At 43.6% G+C, this 16125-nt stretch overlaps 1 protein-coding gene across 1 annotated transcript in view; it reads left to right on the forward strand.

Annotated features, from left to right (window-relative positions):
- Window positions 1-16125, forward strand: part of Colec12 (collectin subfamily member 12) — a 169490-nt gene that overhangs the window by 15321 nt on the left and 138044 nt on the right. The window contains exon 2 of the mRNA XM_031364948.1: window positions 1473-1523. Coding sequence (XP_031220808.1) covers window positions 1473-1523 — 51 coding nt within the window. The remainder of the gene's footprint in view (window positions 1-1472; window positions 1524-16125) is intronic.

Here is a 16125-nt window from a genome sequence, read left to right on the forward strand (position 1 = left end):
CTTCAGCCCCTCACTGTACATCCTTTATTCCCTTGCTGCATCTTTCAGCTTCTTACCATATCCTTCAGTCCCTCACTATGTCCTTTAGTCCCTCAATGATTCCTTCAGCTCTTCACTATTTCCTTCACAGTTCTGGATGTTAAACTCAGATCTTCATGCTTGTAAGGCAAGTACTCGACCAACTGAGCTCTCTCTTCAGCCTTACAAACTGTCCTTTAATCTTAACTCTGGGGTTTTCCCTAAGCTAATGATATCCAGTACAGTCCTTTTGGCAATGCTGGGCAGCAGCAGCAGCCCTATCATCGCAATGAAAACAATCAATACAGTGTACTGAGTTATAGGCACTTGTAAGCCACTTGTAGGTGCTGGGAATTAAACTTGGTCTTCTGTAAGAATACTAAGTGCCCTTAACTGCTGAACCATTTTTTTTTTTTTTTTTTTTTTTTTTTTTTTTTTTTTTTTTTTTTTTTTTTTTTTTTTAGCTGCCTACTACATTTTTAAGCTATGCTGTTGGGCTGCTTCCTTCTGACCATATCTGAAATAGGATATATTAAACCTATAGTGCTTTTAACACATGATAATTTTATTAGGATATAGCCCTGTTTATGGTAAATAGAGGAATGTGTATTTGATCAGGGCTTCTGGTAATGGCATGGCCTGACATTATCTTACAGTACCTGCTCTCTCTAGACCCTTCTCTGGTAGAAATACAATGGGCAGCTCTTGGACCCTGGATGAGGAATCTTGTCATGTCTGAGTTCAGATGACTTGATGGCTCTTGGTAGGAAGAGCTAATTTATCATGACTGATAAATCTCTTGTCACTACTGTTATAGAGTTATACATACTGCCTGTTGTCAGGTGGGGAACCATCTGTTAACCTCAGTTATCTACAGAAAAATGTGGAAGAATCTCATTGTAATTTCAAGAGCAATCTTGGGGTTCTGAGATGCTGCAATAATTGTTGAGAGAATCTAAAGGGGACAACTTGAGCTGTCTCTTAACTTAGACAATTGGTTAATTCTGCCATTCATTCACCAACATTTTATTAAGCCCCTGCTCTTCAACAAGCATCACTGTAAACAATGGGGGTTTATTTATATCCATCTATATAGGAAGTACAATGATAGCAGTGAACATATATGTTCACCTGTTTACACGTGTAAACAAGTAAAGATGATATCAGAGAGATGAGTATGATAGAGAGAGTCTGGGTGGGTCCAGGAATTAAAGTTAGCTAGGGTCTGGCTTGGAAGCCATTATTAAGAAAGAGAAGCATTCTAGCCAATGCAGAGGGCCAGTGATCCTCCTCAGACAGCCAGGGGAGGCCCAGGAGCAGAAGGAAAGCCATTGTGATGGGGCATCTTAAGGGAAAAGTAGGGTGTTGCTGGCTGGAATCAGGACAGTTGCATCCTGCCCCCATTCTGAGCTACTGTGCCCCTGCCAGAGCTAACATTGTGTCTTCTTCTGCAGACGACTTCGCAGAGGAAGAGGAGGTGCAGTCCTTCGGTTACAAGAGGTTTGGTGAGTCCTGGCAAAGCTTGGCTCCTTCCCCTCTCTCTGTCTAGGATGCAGTAACAGACTTTTACATGGGTGATATAGTGAGACTTTGACATAGGTGAACAATGGGGACTTGGAAGTCCAAAATTGCGCTTCTGTGTGGCAGGTGGATGATTGTACAACTTTGAGGATTTGTGGAACAACAAGAGCTGTATGCAAGCAAAGGGAAGTGGCCTGGTGCTTATGTGAGAAGTGGCCTGGTGCTTATGTGTCTGCCGCGTACAGACTACAGACAGCTCAGCATTGGGAGTGGGAAATCTGTGACCAGGAAGGAGAGAATACTAAGAATGTCCCTCTGCTGGTATTCACAAACCAGCTTTTCCTGTGTCTTGCCTATTCCTAGGCCTTATACTCATAAATTAGTATTAGATGAATGGGAGAGAACTTCTTCCAGGAACCCAACTGAGTAAGAGCACTATGGGAGTCTAGCTATGCCTTCTAAAGGTCTTAGCCTCTGTCTCCCTGGAAACTGGGGTCACACGGCAAGAAAGACACGATTAAACTGAAGAGTTTGGAATGGAAAGGTTACTCTGGGTTACCCACCGGGCCCTAACTTCCAGAGAAGGAAGCACAGGGAAGCTGTACTTAATACCAGACGGGTGTTTCCAACTGACTGAAGCAGAACTGGAAGGGTCCCGAAGTCAAGGAATTCTGGTAGAGTCTAGATGCTGAAGAAGGCAAGGGAGTGGATTCCTCCACTAGAACTTCCAGAGGGAGAGCAATCTATATGACCTCTTTATTTGAGCCAGCTGAAGCTGACTTCAGACCGTAAGAGGAGAAAAGTGTCATGTTTGAGCCTCCCTGTTTGTAGGAACCTGTTACAGCAGCCACAGAGAATTAGCACTTACCCTCTGTGTCCCCATTACGGTATTTGTGATCTCTGCTCTTATATAATAAATAGGATGCAAGGTCAGAACACATTTAGTTAGTCTCAGATGTCCGTGCATAAGAGCCATTTGCATGCACTCTTGGCTTTTAGTTACTTTTGGGAGGGCTGACACAGGCAACTCCATCTTGTTGGTATGATACATGATTTTGCCATGAAGGTTAGACTGCCCTCAGGCTTATAATTCTCATGCTTCTGGATGCCAAGTGCTGAGTTTTCACAAAAGGGCTACTGTGCCAGAACCTCAAGGGAAGAAATATATGGTGTGTGTGGATGGTGTGTGTGGATGGTGTGTGTGGTAACCTGTTCCGTTCCAGCAGCCACAGGGAACTGTCGCCTCTCTACCTACCCAGCTGCAGTATTTGATCTCCACTCTGACCCAGCCTCTCAGGGTCTCCAGTGTGGCTGAGAAACATCAGTAAAGCATTGCTGCTCCGTCCACACAGTTCAAGGGGGTGAAGGAAAGAGCTTGTTTTTGTGCCTTGGTCATAAGAAATAAAGAAGGATGAGTGGGGTGGGTGGGTGTGGGGGAATATAAAGAGATTCTAAACCTACTTCCTATCGCTTGAAAGATGCTGGCTGAACTTTGATTAAAGTTAACAGCCCCCAGCTGCTCTGGCTCCGTAATTGTTGTAGCATTTTTTCCATCTGGAGCTAACATACTTCTGTGTTTCTTTCTGAGAAAAGAAATGGGACTTTAATGTGAGAATGCAGCCACACAAGGGCCATAATTCTTCATTCATGCCCTAGCAGAGCAACCTGGACCCTGACTCTCCCCACCTCCTCCACGAAGCAGCAGTCTCTGGTCCATACCATGTGTTGTTCTGACTTCCCTTAGAATGAGTCACTAAGGATAGTAGTGGAGTTGAAGAGGAAACCAAGAATTACAAAGGAACACAAAACACATGGACTAGAAAATAATGGAAAATAAATATTGGGATGACTATATGTTTTGGAATCGGTAGACATGTGAAGAACCGACAGAGGTTTTTGAGGTCTCTTGTAGTCCAGGCTGGGCTCAGAATTGCTGTATAGCAGAATGCATACTTGATTCCCCAACCTCCCAAGTGCTGGGGTTACAGGTATGTGCCAGCCTGCCTGGCTGAGAAAACATGGTGTAGTCATGCATGCCTGTAATTCTAACAATTCCTAAGGTTGAGGCAGGAGGATCACAAGTTCACCTTAGTGAGACCTTGACTCTGAGTATAAAATCTATAAATAAAGGTATAGGAATACCATTTTAAGGTGTTAGAGCCTAGCACATGAAGCATGAAGCTAACAGCATGAAGAACTGGGTTCATTCCCTAGTACTACAGAATAAAACATTAAGCTAACAAAAATTAAGGTTATAGAATTAAGAAGGTGACACAGAAAACATTCAGTTAATTTTATGACCACATTACTAGTTAGGAGGGTGGGGAGCTGGTACAAAAATAAAAATTAGCACATTTTGAAAAGAATTTTAGTTTATGGGGTTAAATTACACACTGGAATTGCCAACTGGTGACTCAGAGTCTCCTCATGTAATGAATTGAGAAATGTCCAGAGAGCATAAACAGAAAGGAGGAAGAAAGTAAATGGTACCAGACAGTACAGACAGAAAATTTGGGCACAAGTTGAGCTGAGAAACCTTGAGGTTCCTGAGCCTGGCATGGTGGCACACACAGTTCATCCCATCACTTGGAAGGTGGGGGCAGGAGGACCAAGAGTTCAGGGTCATCCTCAGCTACATACTAAATTTCAGGCGGGCTCAATAAGACCCTATCTTAAAACAAACAAGCAACAAAAGGAAAAGGAAGATGGTCCTGCTGTGGAGTTTTGGGCTATGTTTCTAAAAAATAGTGAAGTCATCTTCCATAAGGCTGGAGTGGAAAACGCCTTTAATTCCACAGATGTCGAGGTACGATGTGGGCACATGGAGTCCTAGTCAAGTGAATGGAGCTGGATCTGAGTTTAGAAACGTCTGCGTTTTCTATCAGGCTAGTGTCTGGGGATAGGATCTTACAGTTTGAGGTTGAGGAGTCGACTCATCTTCTGTGCCTGGGAAGAGTATCCTGCAGCTTAGAAACCCTACCATGGGTCTAGCATCCCTATCCAGGCCTCCCATTGGGGAAGCCTGGGCATTTTTAACAGGTTCCAAAACTCTGACCAAATTCTCAAAAAGGTAAACAGGTTTTCAGTGTAGTCCCTGAAGGCAACAGAGCCACAGAGCCTATTTCCTTAGGTGTTTGTAGAGTCTCTTTGCAGTCGGCCGATGGTGTCCAAAAGGTGGAAAGTGTCTACATGTGGGGCAACCTGATGGGCCCTTCCCCACTCATTACTGGAAAACACTTGTTGACCCTTGTGAGCCCCAACATCTTACCCTTGTCCCATAAGCTGTTGACACCATCAAGGTGGAGTAAGCCTACCATGTAGGGCTTTGGTGCAGAGGGGTCCCGGTACAAAGGTGCTGGGTAGGCACTGAACTGTATTTAATGCTTGTGAAATTTGGGGCTCTTAGCACTCTTGGCATTTTTGTACACCTCTTCAGAACATCCAGGTAGGAAACCTCACTCCTAAGGAGTTGAGAGCGGTATGACCTTGCCTCCAAATATGGCTACTGTGTTGGCTCTCATTTTTGCAAGAAGAAACTGGACACCATAGAGACTTATATCATTGTCTTATTTTAGAGATGTCTTATTTATACAAATAAAATAAAAACAACTTGAATGACATACAGATGAGCCAGGGGTTAATTATTCTCAGATAATTACCAGGTGGGAATTTTAAAAGATATTCATTCATAGTTACTCAGAAACATTTACTGTACAAGGTCCAGGTTATTTGTGTCATAATATTGGCTATTTTCCAGATTCAGCACAGATTACAGTAAGGAAGAACACTTGATCTTTGGTGATCTAGAATATATTGTATCAATTTTTTTCTTGTACAGTTATCCCTTGTTCATTTAGAGACTTATTATTACATTTTAATCTCAACTAGGTTTATTTTCTTTTAGACTGAATGTATGTTAAAGTTGTTCTGTTCTGAAAGTTCTGAAAGATGTCTAAAAATGATGACAGAGTGAAGCCTGACAATTTTGCCACTAATTTGTTACACAACAAACGCCTCAACAAGAGGGAACTTTGAAGAGATAAATAAGTGAACGTTCTCAGGTTTTAATCAGGCTTGTGAGTCAGCATCTCTTGGCCTCACTGTGTAACTATGGTTTCAGCTTGACAAGAGGGTCTTTTCTGAGCCAAGCCTCAAGCTTATGGATCTTTCTGCCTTCGTCTCTTATTTGCTGGGATTACAGAAATACGTCGTTACAGAGGTCCTCTCTGTTTATATTTTCTCTATTTACCAGTCTCTACTTTCTTTTGTTTTGTTTTTCCACTCAGAGTATTTTGTATAGCCTTGGCTATCTTAGAACTAGCTCTGTAGACCAGACTGGCCTTGAACTCACAGAGATCCATCTGCCTCTGCCTCCCAAGTGCCACCTCCTGATTATCTACTTCCTTAAAAAAAAAAAAAAAAGTCATTCTTTCCCTGAGAAAGAGCTAGAGCTGTAACTCAGTGGTAGAGAACTTGCCTAATCTTTGTTTGCTGTGCCCCAAGGTTCAGTTTCTAGCACTACCAAACAGTAATTACAGAAACAAAGTAAAGCTCTCCGTGGCTCTGGAGTCCCTCATTATCCCACTTAACATCACCCTGGATGTCATAGATGATCTCTGCCCTCCACAACCCACTTGGCACCTGTCTGCGTTAGGGGAATCAGTAGACCACCTTGGTCTCATTAATTGCTCGCAGTGTTGTTTTTGGATGGTGGCCTGGTTTAGTAATACATGTCCACATTGGAATGATGAAGGGGCAAACGCTACATGGTTCAGCTCACGAAGAGCAATGTTGCATGCAGCTTTTGCTACCTTGCTAAGCTCTGGCCCCAGAGAATATTAGATCTGTGGATGAAAAACACAGGCATACACATCGCTTAATTTCAACCTGCCTTCTTGGCTCAACTGCTGGGAGCCTCCAATCTACCCTGGCTAGCTAGTGTACCCTTCCCAGTAGTCTTAGCTCATCACCTCTTAACCTGCCCTAGCTTCAGTTACTCAGCCACCTTCAGTCCCAGCTCAACACCTCAAGATCTCACATGGCTGGTTGGCTTTTCTCCCTCCAAAGCATGTCGAAAACTCCTTTCCTCTCTCTCCTGCATCTGCTAGCTTGCCTGCGGGGGACCCGGAAGTCCTACCTATTCCACCTGTGCCGCTGGCATCTTTATTGATGGATCAAGAAACAATTGGGAAACAGGATCTTAGCATCAGAGCCAACCCCCACAGAGCAAGGGCAAATTGAAGGGTCGTAGTGAGTAACTATGAGCAGCTGAAAACATTTGCTGTTTGCGTTTAACAAACCAAACTTGGATAAAATTGCTTGGGGCGGGAGTGGAGGAGGGGGAGTTGGGAGGAATGTTATTAATGACTACGAAAAATATCTGAAACAATAGCAAAATTAAAAAGAAATGTAGCTTACTATGAAGAACAAGAAGGTTGGTAAAAAGTGAGTGAAAATAGTCCAAAGGAACCACTGAAAACTACTCAGGAGTTACAGGCTTATAGACTAGAAGAGGGGTACATGTGAAGGCAGCATGAAGAATGTCCTTGAATCATTTGGTTTATCCACAACTTCATGGGTGTCTTACAGCTATGGTTTCAAATAGACCTAGCTTTTCCTTCCCCTTGAAAAATAATTATAAGCCAGGCGGTGGTGGCATACACCTTTAATCCCAGTACTCGGCAGGCAGAGACAGATAGATCTCTCTGAGTTCAAGGCCACGCTGGTGGTCTACAGAGCTAGTTCCAGGACAGCCAGGGTTACACAGAGAAACCCATCCCAAAAAACAAACAAACAAAACAAAATTTAAAAAAAAAAAAGAAAAAGAATTATGGATTGAACCATTATTATTACTATTATTTTTATTTTAAGAGCTGAGGTCTTTGCTATACTGCCTAGACTAACTTTTGAATGCCTGGGTTTTGAACTTCCAGACTTGGCCTTTAAGGGTAGCCAGGACTATAGGTGTGTGTCCCACCTGTAGGTGTGTCATCACACCTCTCAGCAGGATCCTTTACCAGGTCACCTCAGGCTGCCTGGGAAGTGCATGCACTCTCCTTTGAGGCCATCCCCTAAAGGGATAAACTTCAACTTTGAGTTGCTTTTAGATAGGAGGCTTACAAAGGCTTATAGGAACAAAATGTCTGGTTTGTTTCATCTCTTCAATTGGGGATAGAGTCTTGCTATGGGCCTCAAACTCGTGTTCCTCCTGTCCCAGACTCCACAGCGCTGGAATTAGAAGTGTGTGTCTTCTACCACATCTGGCTTTGGATACTGAGAGAGCAAGGGTTGGAAACACGGCTCAGCAGTTCCTCTTGCAATAGACCAGGGTTTGGATCCTAGCACTCAAATAGTTGCTCTCAACCAGGGATCTATCATCTTCTTGGCCTTTCTGGACACTACGTGGACATGGTGCACAGACATGCATCCAGGGAAAACCCTGTTACATAAAATAAAATAAATAACTCTTTAAAAATCAGTAAGTAAAAGCCCAGAGGGCCACTTAGACTTCTGGAAGATCACCACAAATATATGCTGGAAAGAAATATTAACTGGGAGCCCTTGGTAAATTTCCACTTTCACCCTAACAAACCTATGGTCTCTCTCCCTCTGTGTGTGTATTCATGTGTCTAGGAGCCTCTGTATGAGTCTGGGTGTCTCGGTGTGTGTCCTGGTGTGTGTGTATGTGCATGTTGGGGTGTCTGTGTTTATGTATGTTTCTCTCTGTGTGTATGTGTGTCTAGGAGGGGTTTATGTATGCCTGTGAATATGTCTTGAGTGTGTGACTCAAGTCCTCTCTCAATCCAATGCAGACAGCTCTTCCAGATTTTGCCAAGAGGACACTGAGCTGTCTTTGTAAAGTGGCTCAAAATGAACACGTGGGTATCTCCTCCTTGGGCTATTTGAGCTGTTTTTCCTCGTCTGGGATCCTTCCTAGAAGCTCGGATTCAGGTTTGAATTTGTAAAGAGTGTTGTGTGTCATGTGCCCCCCTTGCCCTACGCACCCCCCTCTTGGGAAGACTGACACCTGGAGTGTTGAGCAGGGCAGGGGTGGGAATGTCAGGAATCTAGGAATGTCCTCCTTTCCTGTGGGGAGCATCTAATTGAGCCCAGCATGAGCTTGTCCTTTAAGCCGTACCTTTCCCAAACATCTCTGAGTGGAGAGAGCACAAGAAGAAAGGCTAAGCCTGTGGGAGACACGAGCAGGGGAACGGGGTTGGACTTGGCGCCCTTTGAAGAGCTGCTTTGAAATGTTCAAAGCCTTTTGCAACGCTTAGTGGGAGGGGTTATTGATTCATATTCCTGATTTTATAAGAATTTGGTGCTAGATAGCATGGGGAGAGATGGACGCCAAATAGGTTCTCGGGCAAAATTCTCCTGGAAGGGGGTGGCTGGCTCATCTGGCCCAGTTTGCTCCCAAGCAGGCAGGTGGGGTTCCTAAAACCAAAGGCAAGCTTCCTGACTGTTGCCTTTTTTCAAATAAGTTAGGGGAGATTTCATATGTTTTGTAATTAATGGTATTTACAGCCTCATTTGCCAACAGTATCCCTGTCGCTGGGCCAACCCCGCACCCCCCACCCCCTTGCAGAGGATTCATTGGTAGGGTTAGCTCCCTGCCTAGCCTTTTCTTTTACAAGTGAATGCTAGTCAATGCATTTCCATGTGAAAGACATGTTAAGACATAGATTTTCATTTTCTTTTCTCTGTCTCTCTTTTTTTTTTAAAACAAACAAACAAACAAACATTTTCATATTAAAGAAGGGGCTACATAGCCTTTCTAGAATATCTTTTGTGTGCTCAGCAATTTCAACTTTTTCATTCATTTAATATCTCGAGTATTATCCAAGAGAGAGACCCAGGGATTTATAAATGAGGAACCGGAGCTCGTGGGTTAAGTGATGGATCCGAGGAGCCCAGGTTGTAGCTCAACACTAGAGTGTGGGAACTCAGTCTGAGGGGAGGGCCTAGGCTCCATTTCTAGTACAAAGAGTCCCAAAAGGAGAGAGAGCTTCTGACCTCAAGGACCCCATGTTCCTTCATAGAGCACTCCAAGATTCTGGGGGTGAGTAATAATGCTATGTGCAGATGGGCTCTGCCACCCTTTACACCTGGCTTTGCTGATGTTGTTCACTGATGAGTCCCAGGGAAGTGTGGAAGAAGAGGAGAAATAATTGTTTTTCCAACAATTAAGTTGAAGTCAAACATGGTTTTTTTGTTTTGTTTTGTTTTTTGTTTTGTTTATTTTTAGATTTATTTATTTACTATATGTAAGTACACTGTAGGTGTCCTCAGACACTCCAGAAGAGGGCATCAGATCCCATTATGGGTGGTTGTGAGCCACGACATAGTTGCTGGGATTTGAACTCAGAACCATTCGGAAGAGCAGTCGGTGCTCTTAACCACTGAGCCACCTCTCCAGCCCCACATGGTTTGTTTTTATTTTGGGAAGGGTTACAGGGAAAACATCTCCTCAGTTGTTTTTCTACCGAGAGAGCTTGAGGGCATCTGCTGTTTCGAGCAGTTGGTGGTGGAGGGCAGAGTGGGCAGAGTTACTTGGTAGATGATGACAAATGGACACAGAGAGGCCCTGGAACTTCCTTTAAAGGATTTAAGCTTGTCCCGAGGAGAGGACCACCTTAGGCTGTAGATCAGATAGCCTTCAGGGAAGTTATGAACTGGAGTGACTCTCTTTCTCTATCACCTTGCCTCTGGTGTCCTCAGGGTCAGGAGGCCAGACTTTGGAGCAGATCACCCGTTTTTGTTTTTGTTTTTAACTCTTATTTTTTTTTTATTAAATATTTTCTTTATTTACATTTCAAATTTTATTCCCTTTCCTCATTTCCCCTCTGAAAACCTCCCTATTCCATTCCCCATCCCCCATCCCCCTGCTCACTAACCCACCCACTCCTGCTTCCCTGTCCTGGCATCCCCCTATAATGGGGCACTGAGCCTTCACAGGACCAAGGGCCTCTCCTCTCATTGATGTCCTACAAGACCATCCTCTGCTATATATGTGGTTGAAGCCTTGAGTCCCTTCCTGGTTGGTGGTTTAGTCCCTGGGAGCTCTGAGGGTACTGGTTAGTTCATATTGTTGTTCCTCCTATAGAGCTGCAAACCCTTCAGCCCCTTGGGTCCTTTCTCTAGCTCCTCCATTGGGGACCCTGTGCTCAGTCCAATGGATGGCTGTGAGTCTCTACTTCTGTATTAGTCAGGCACTAGCAGAGCCTCTCAGGAGACAGCTATATCATATTCCTGTCAGCCAGCACTTGCTGGCATCTACAATAGTGTCTGTCTAGGTTTGGTGACTCTATATGGGATGGATCCCAGGTGGGACAGTCACTGGTTGGCCTTTCCTTTGTCTCTGCTCCACACTTTGTCAGTCACCCTTATGCCAGCTTTGCCCCTTACCTGCAAGTCATCATCTGCTCTCAGCCCTACTTTGTAAAATGGGAATGACATGAGTCCCTAATGCTGCCAGCATGGCAGTGAGAAAACCTACCCATTGTACATGTAAGCTGCAGTAAACTGTGGCTGTACATAAAGTTGTTGCTGCTCTGAACACTCTTGCCTGCTTTGATCCCTGCTTCACATATATTCTTATTCCTTCCTTCCATCAAAACCTCACTGTCCTAACTCAGCATTCTCTATGCTGCATTGTGGCTCTGGTTTGTTCATAGAGTATTAAAGATGTTTGTTTCACAGTGGGGTCTTTTTATTTTAATTTTTTTTTTTAATTTAAAGACTTGGTGGAGACAGAATATTTTGAAACTGATCTCTTTTCCTGAGTGCAAAGCTTCTGAAGGAAGGGAATGTGCTAACAGCTCTGAACAGCTTCCGTGGAGCCTTGGAAAAGCATCTTAGCTAGGACCTAACACAGAAGATGGAGCCAGACTGCCTGCTATCTCTAGCTTACCAGGAAGCAGTAGGCTAGCCTCGGGTGAGACAGCCCCTCTGCTGACTGGCATCTGCGGTGATGCTTAGAGCATTGTTGTGTGTTAGAAAGAGCCGTACAAGGGTCACAAGGTCACTGTAGCTGTTCTAGTGGCTGCGAAGTCACTCTTTCTGTGCCAACTTTTGGAGAGCAGCGTTCTCCTGGAAAGGGCCGAGGATACTTCCCTTAGCTGTTTCACTGTAGCGCAGTGAACTGAGTATGAGCAGATGTAATGGCTTAGTTGTGCTTAGCTTGACTCCTAGTGACTTATCTGTGGTGGAGGGATTAAAATCCTCTGGCCACTGTTAGTTATAACTGTAACACATAATATGATCACCATATTGAGAATTTAATACTACACCGTGCAATGATCATTATAGAACAGTTTCATTATAAACAGGTACTTTATAATCTTTTTATACTTGTAAAATTATCTTTGCTTGTTTTTGAGACTGTTTCATGTGGTGTAGGGTAGCCCAGGCTAGCTTTTAGCTCAAGGTAGTTGAAAATGGCCTTGAATTCCGATTCTCCTGCCTCTATCTCCTTAGTATTGAGGTCACAGAGGTATACCATGCCCAGCAAAAGATAGTGCACTTAAAAGTTCACTTTATTCACAAAATCATTATAAATTGTAATTTTTCTAGAAATGTGTGCAAGAAAGTGTCAAACTCTCAAAACAGAAGTGTTTTATTAGTATGTAAACCCTGAGAATGCAAGTGTTGTATTAGTATGTAAACCATGAGAACACAAGTGTTGTATTAGAATGTAAGAAGAGAAAGCTTAAAACAAGGACCAGGTGATAGAGGAGCAGATCATTGAATTGGCATTATTTTGTTTTCAGGAACGTAATATTGTCTGTTCCTTTAAGCAGATTTTCTTAAAAAGATTTATTTATTTATTTTATGTGTATGAGTACACTGTAGCTGTACAGATGGCCTTGAGCTGCTGGGAATTGAACTCAGGACAGCCCTGCTCGCTCCGCCCCACTCGCTCCAGCGTAATTCACTGTAGCTGTCTTCAGACACCCACAAGAGGGCATCAGATCTCATAACGGATGGTTGTGAGCCACCATGTGGTTGCTAGGATCCAAACTCAGGACCTTCAGAAGAGCAGTCAGTGCTCTTACCTACTGAGCCATCTCGCCAGCCCCTTTATGCAGATTTTTAAAGAAATGTGAGTGTGTGTGAGTGTGTGTGTGTGTGTATGTGTGTGTTTTGTGAAGAGGAACTAAAAGAAAAAGTCCTAAGTATGGGTGGCCCCAGGTCTCGCCACATGAACTATTGTGAAACTGTTGTTCTGAGTCATCACTTTCTGTACCTACCAACGCTTCAGTTTTATCCTTTTATAGTTTTGCATACTGGCATTTGGCCCTGGTTGATACAAGCTTCTCATTTTTACTTGAATAGTTATTTTTCATGAGTCACTTTTGGTAGGAAGATCAGTTCTTTCATGTGCCATAGAGGGTGAAAGATTGTGGACTTGTCAGGAAAGTGAGAGAAAGCCAGAGGTCTGTGGAAGTTCTAACAGAAACCCTAGCTACTAGGGTGCCTGCAGAGATTCAGATGTTTTATAGTCTCTAATATTTGAGATAATCATTCTAAGCTGTCCTCTTTGTTCAAAACACGTTTTATTTGTATTGACTTTATTTCTAGTAAAATGACTCAGTAGTAAAGGCACCTACTTGACAGCTAGGCTGGTTATCTGAGTTTTATCCCTAGGATCTAACACGGTAGAAATACAGAGAACCCACAAGGTCCCCGCACAGATGCCATATCATGTACTCCCCACAAACACAGAGAAAGGTTTAAGTTTTTTAAATTAAAAATTAATGGCTTTTGAAGGGGGCTGACGTGAGGCTGTGGGCACACCAAGCACACTCTGCTACTGGACTACTCCGTCAGCTTCCTTAGCAGCAGGGACAACATAACTACTGTGGTTTAAAGACTAGTGGAAACATGACTGAAGAGTAAGAATCTTAAGTAAAGAGGTGGAGAGAAAGCAAGAGAGAGGGAGGGCGGTCTCTAGGAGGGGCACTAACTCTAGGAAATTCCCAAACAGGACAGCGGGAGAAATGGGGTTTGTTTGTTTGTTTGTTTGTTTGTTTGTTTGTTTTTGGTTTTTTTGAGACAGGGTTTCTCTGTGTAGCCCTGGCTGTCCTGTTACTCACTCTGTAGACCAGGCTGGCCTCAAACTCAGAAATCCGTCTGCCTCTGCCTCCCAAGTGCTGGGATTAAAGGTGTGAGCCACCACTGCCCAGCTGGAGAAATGTTGAAACTATAGGAACAACATCAGTAACCAATAAGTACACTGAGCCTCATATATCTTATATCTGTGAGTTCTGGACCCCAGTTCAACCAGAATGGATAGAAAAATGTTGGGAAGAAATAACATCTGTTCTGATTTCATACAGATGGGCCATTCTCTAAACCATACAACACATCTATATTGAGCTACTGGAAGGGGAAAAAGTCAGATGGCATATTAGGTATCTCAAATGATCCTAGGGATGGTTCATACTGTGAGGAAGGGTTGTAACGTAAACACTTTCCAGTTTTGTAAGAGTGACTTGAGCATCTATAGACTTTGTGTCTAAAGCGTGCCATGGAACCTATGCCCCTCTGTGATCATGGAGGAGCAACCAAGGGAAATAGACTGGGGTCTGTACACGGAAGGGAAACACACTCACACCGTTCTCCTGGCCAATGTCATATGATAACATGGAATGTTGCACTTATTAGGGACCAATTGTGTATGAGGTGCTGTGCAATGTTCAGAATAGTAAATAGTAAATTTTGAAAAATAGTCCAACCAAGTTCAGAGAACCTGGGTTATTCACATGAAACAAGTTAGTTAGTAGAGTTCTGGAGTGAAGATGGGTTCAGACAAGAGGAAATCAGAAAAGGGAAAGGACGGGTTTCAGTAGCCCAGCTGTTGGTTAAGCTGTTGGTTAAGCTGTTGGTTAAGCCCACAAAGGCAGGAGTTAGCTTGGGCGACATTCAGAGGTGAAGTCTAAAGGCTCTAAATAAGGGTCAGTGTGGGAATCCAGAAAATGGATGAAAAGATTTTGATTCCATTACATCTAATAAGATGACGGGTCTCTGAAAGGATTTTTAGGGAACGGTCTGTGGCAGCACATGTGCCACATCTAGCAGATGTGTCTACTATCTAGAACTGGGAGTAGCAATGGGTAGAAATGGGAGCCGATGGGCAGAGAACACGGCGTGAATGAATGAACGAGCTGATGTGAAGACACGTGAAGACAGGAATGAAAGGAGAGAGATGGAAGACGTCACTTGCAGTGTCTGTTACTATGTGACTCTGTGATGTCCATGCCATTGACTCCCTGGTAACTGATACTATCTATCCTCTAAGACCATAGGCCAGTAGTAGGGGGCTCATGAAGCAGAATTCCCCGCCCTGCAAAAGGAGCTCTGTGCAGTCCCTGTTGGCAGGACTCCGTGGTGGATAGCATCCACCTTCACTTCGTCGAGGAGATTATTCTCCCACATGTAGTTTATTTCTTGATTTTAATGTACCTCTTTTGGTCTGGTCAATTGTTGCTAAATATATCTTTAATGTAGTAATTTATAGCCGGGTACATATAAGAAATACTTTTCATTTACTATTTGATAGTGTTGGAGACCTTGCACATACTAAACCACGTATTGTACCTACCACCGAGCAACACTCCGAGCACTCACTTCCAACTAAGCTGCTGAAATAAATTGCTCTGTGGAACAGTCTATCCTGAAGGCTGCTTTGAAGTGAAGGAGCCTTGCTGGCCCGTTAGGGTGGCAGGAACAAAGGAATCCTTTAGGTTTGAGCCTGGCTCTTCAGGCCTTGGACCTTTCCCCCCCCCCCCCCCCCCCCCCCCCCCCCCCCCCCCCGCCCACCCCTTCCTCCTGAAAGACAAGAAGATTTGGCTCTTTGTTGCTCGTGAAGGGGCTTCATCTGAAGAAGTCAGCATAGGGAGGGAGGGAGAAACTGAGAAGGAGTTGCGTTCCCTTGCTTTGCTTTGCCTTCTGCTGTCCATGAAGCATGCAGGTTTCAAGATCCAAATAGTCACTTGTCACACGGTCAACCTCATAGTGCCATAAGCCTGAGTGTAGAGAGTATGTAGGGGCTCAGATGGCAGCGTGAGTCTTTGTCATTTTCTAACCTTGCCATTCGGTCCCTTCCTTCCAGTCACTGCCATAAACAATTCAGAATATTTTTATGACTCTAGCAACGCATCCCCCCCTTTCCCATTTCCCTTCAGTTCCTTTAATCTTCACTCATGAGAACCACTGAACTGATTTCTGACTGAATGAATTTGCCTATCTGGGCATTTCATAGACATGCCAATATAGAATTTGTCATCTTTGTGTCCAGTTAACTTCACCTAGTTTCTTATCTTTAAGGTTTATTCATGTTGTCGTATGTATGACAACTTCATTCTTTTTTTTTATTACTAAATGATATTCTACAGTGTAGTTATAGCATGTTTCACTAATTATCATCGGAGAGCCATGTAGATTTTGTTCCTCTCGACTCTTACTGTTATCTGCATATATGTTTTTGTGTGAACACATGTTTTCAGATCTCTTGGGTAGGTGCCTTAGAGTGGAGCTTCTGTGCTGTATAATTATATTTATACTTGAGGAAATTCCAAAACA

This window comes from Mastomys coucha, unplaced genomic scaffold, assembly GCF_008632895.1.
Source record: "Mastomys coucha isolate ucsf_1 unplaced genomic scaffold, UCSF_Mcou_1 pScaffold13, whole genome shotgun sequence".
In the NCBI taxonomy this organism is placed as follows: Eukaryota; Metazoa; Chordata; class Mammalia; order Rodentia; family Muridae; genus Mastomys; species Mastomys coucha.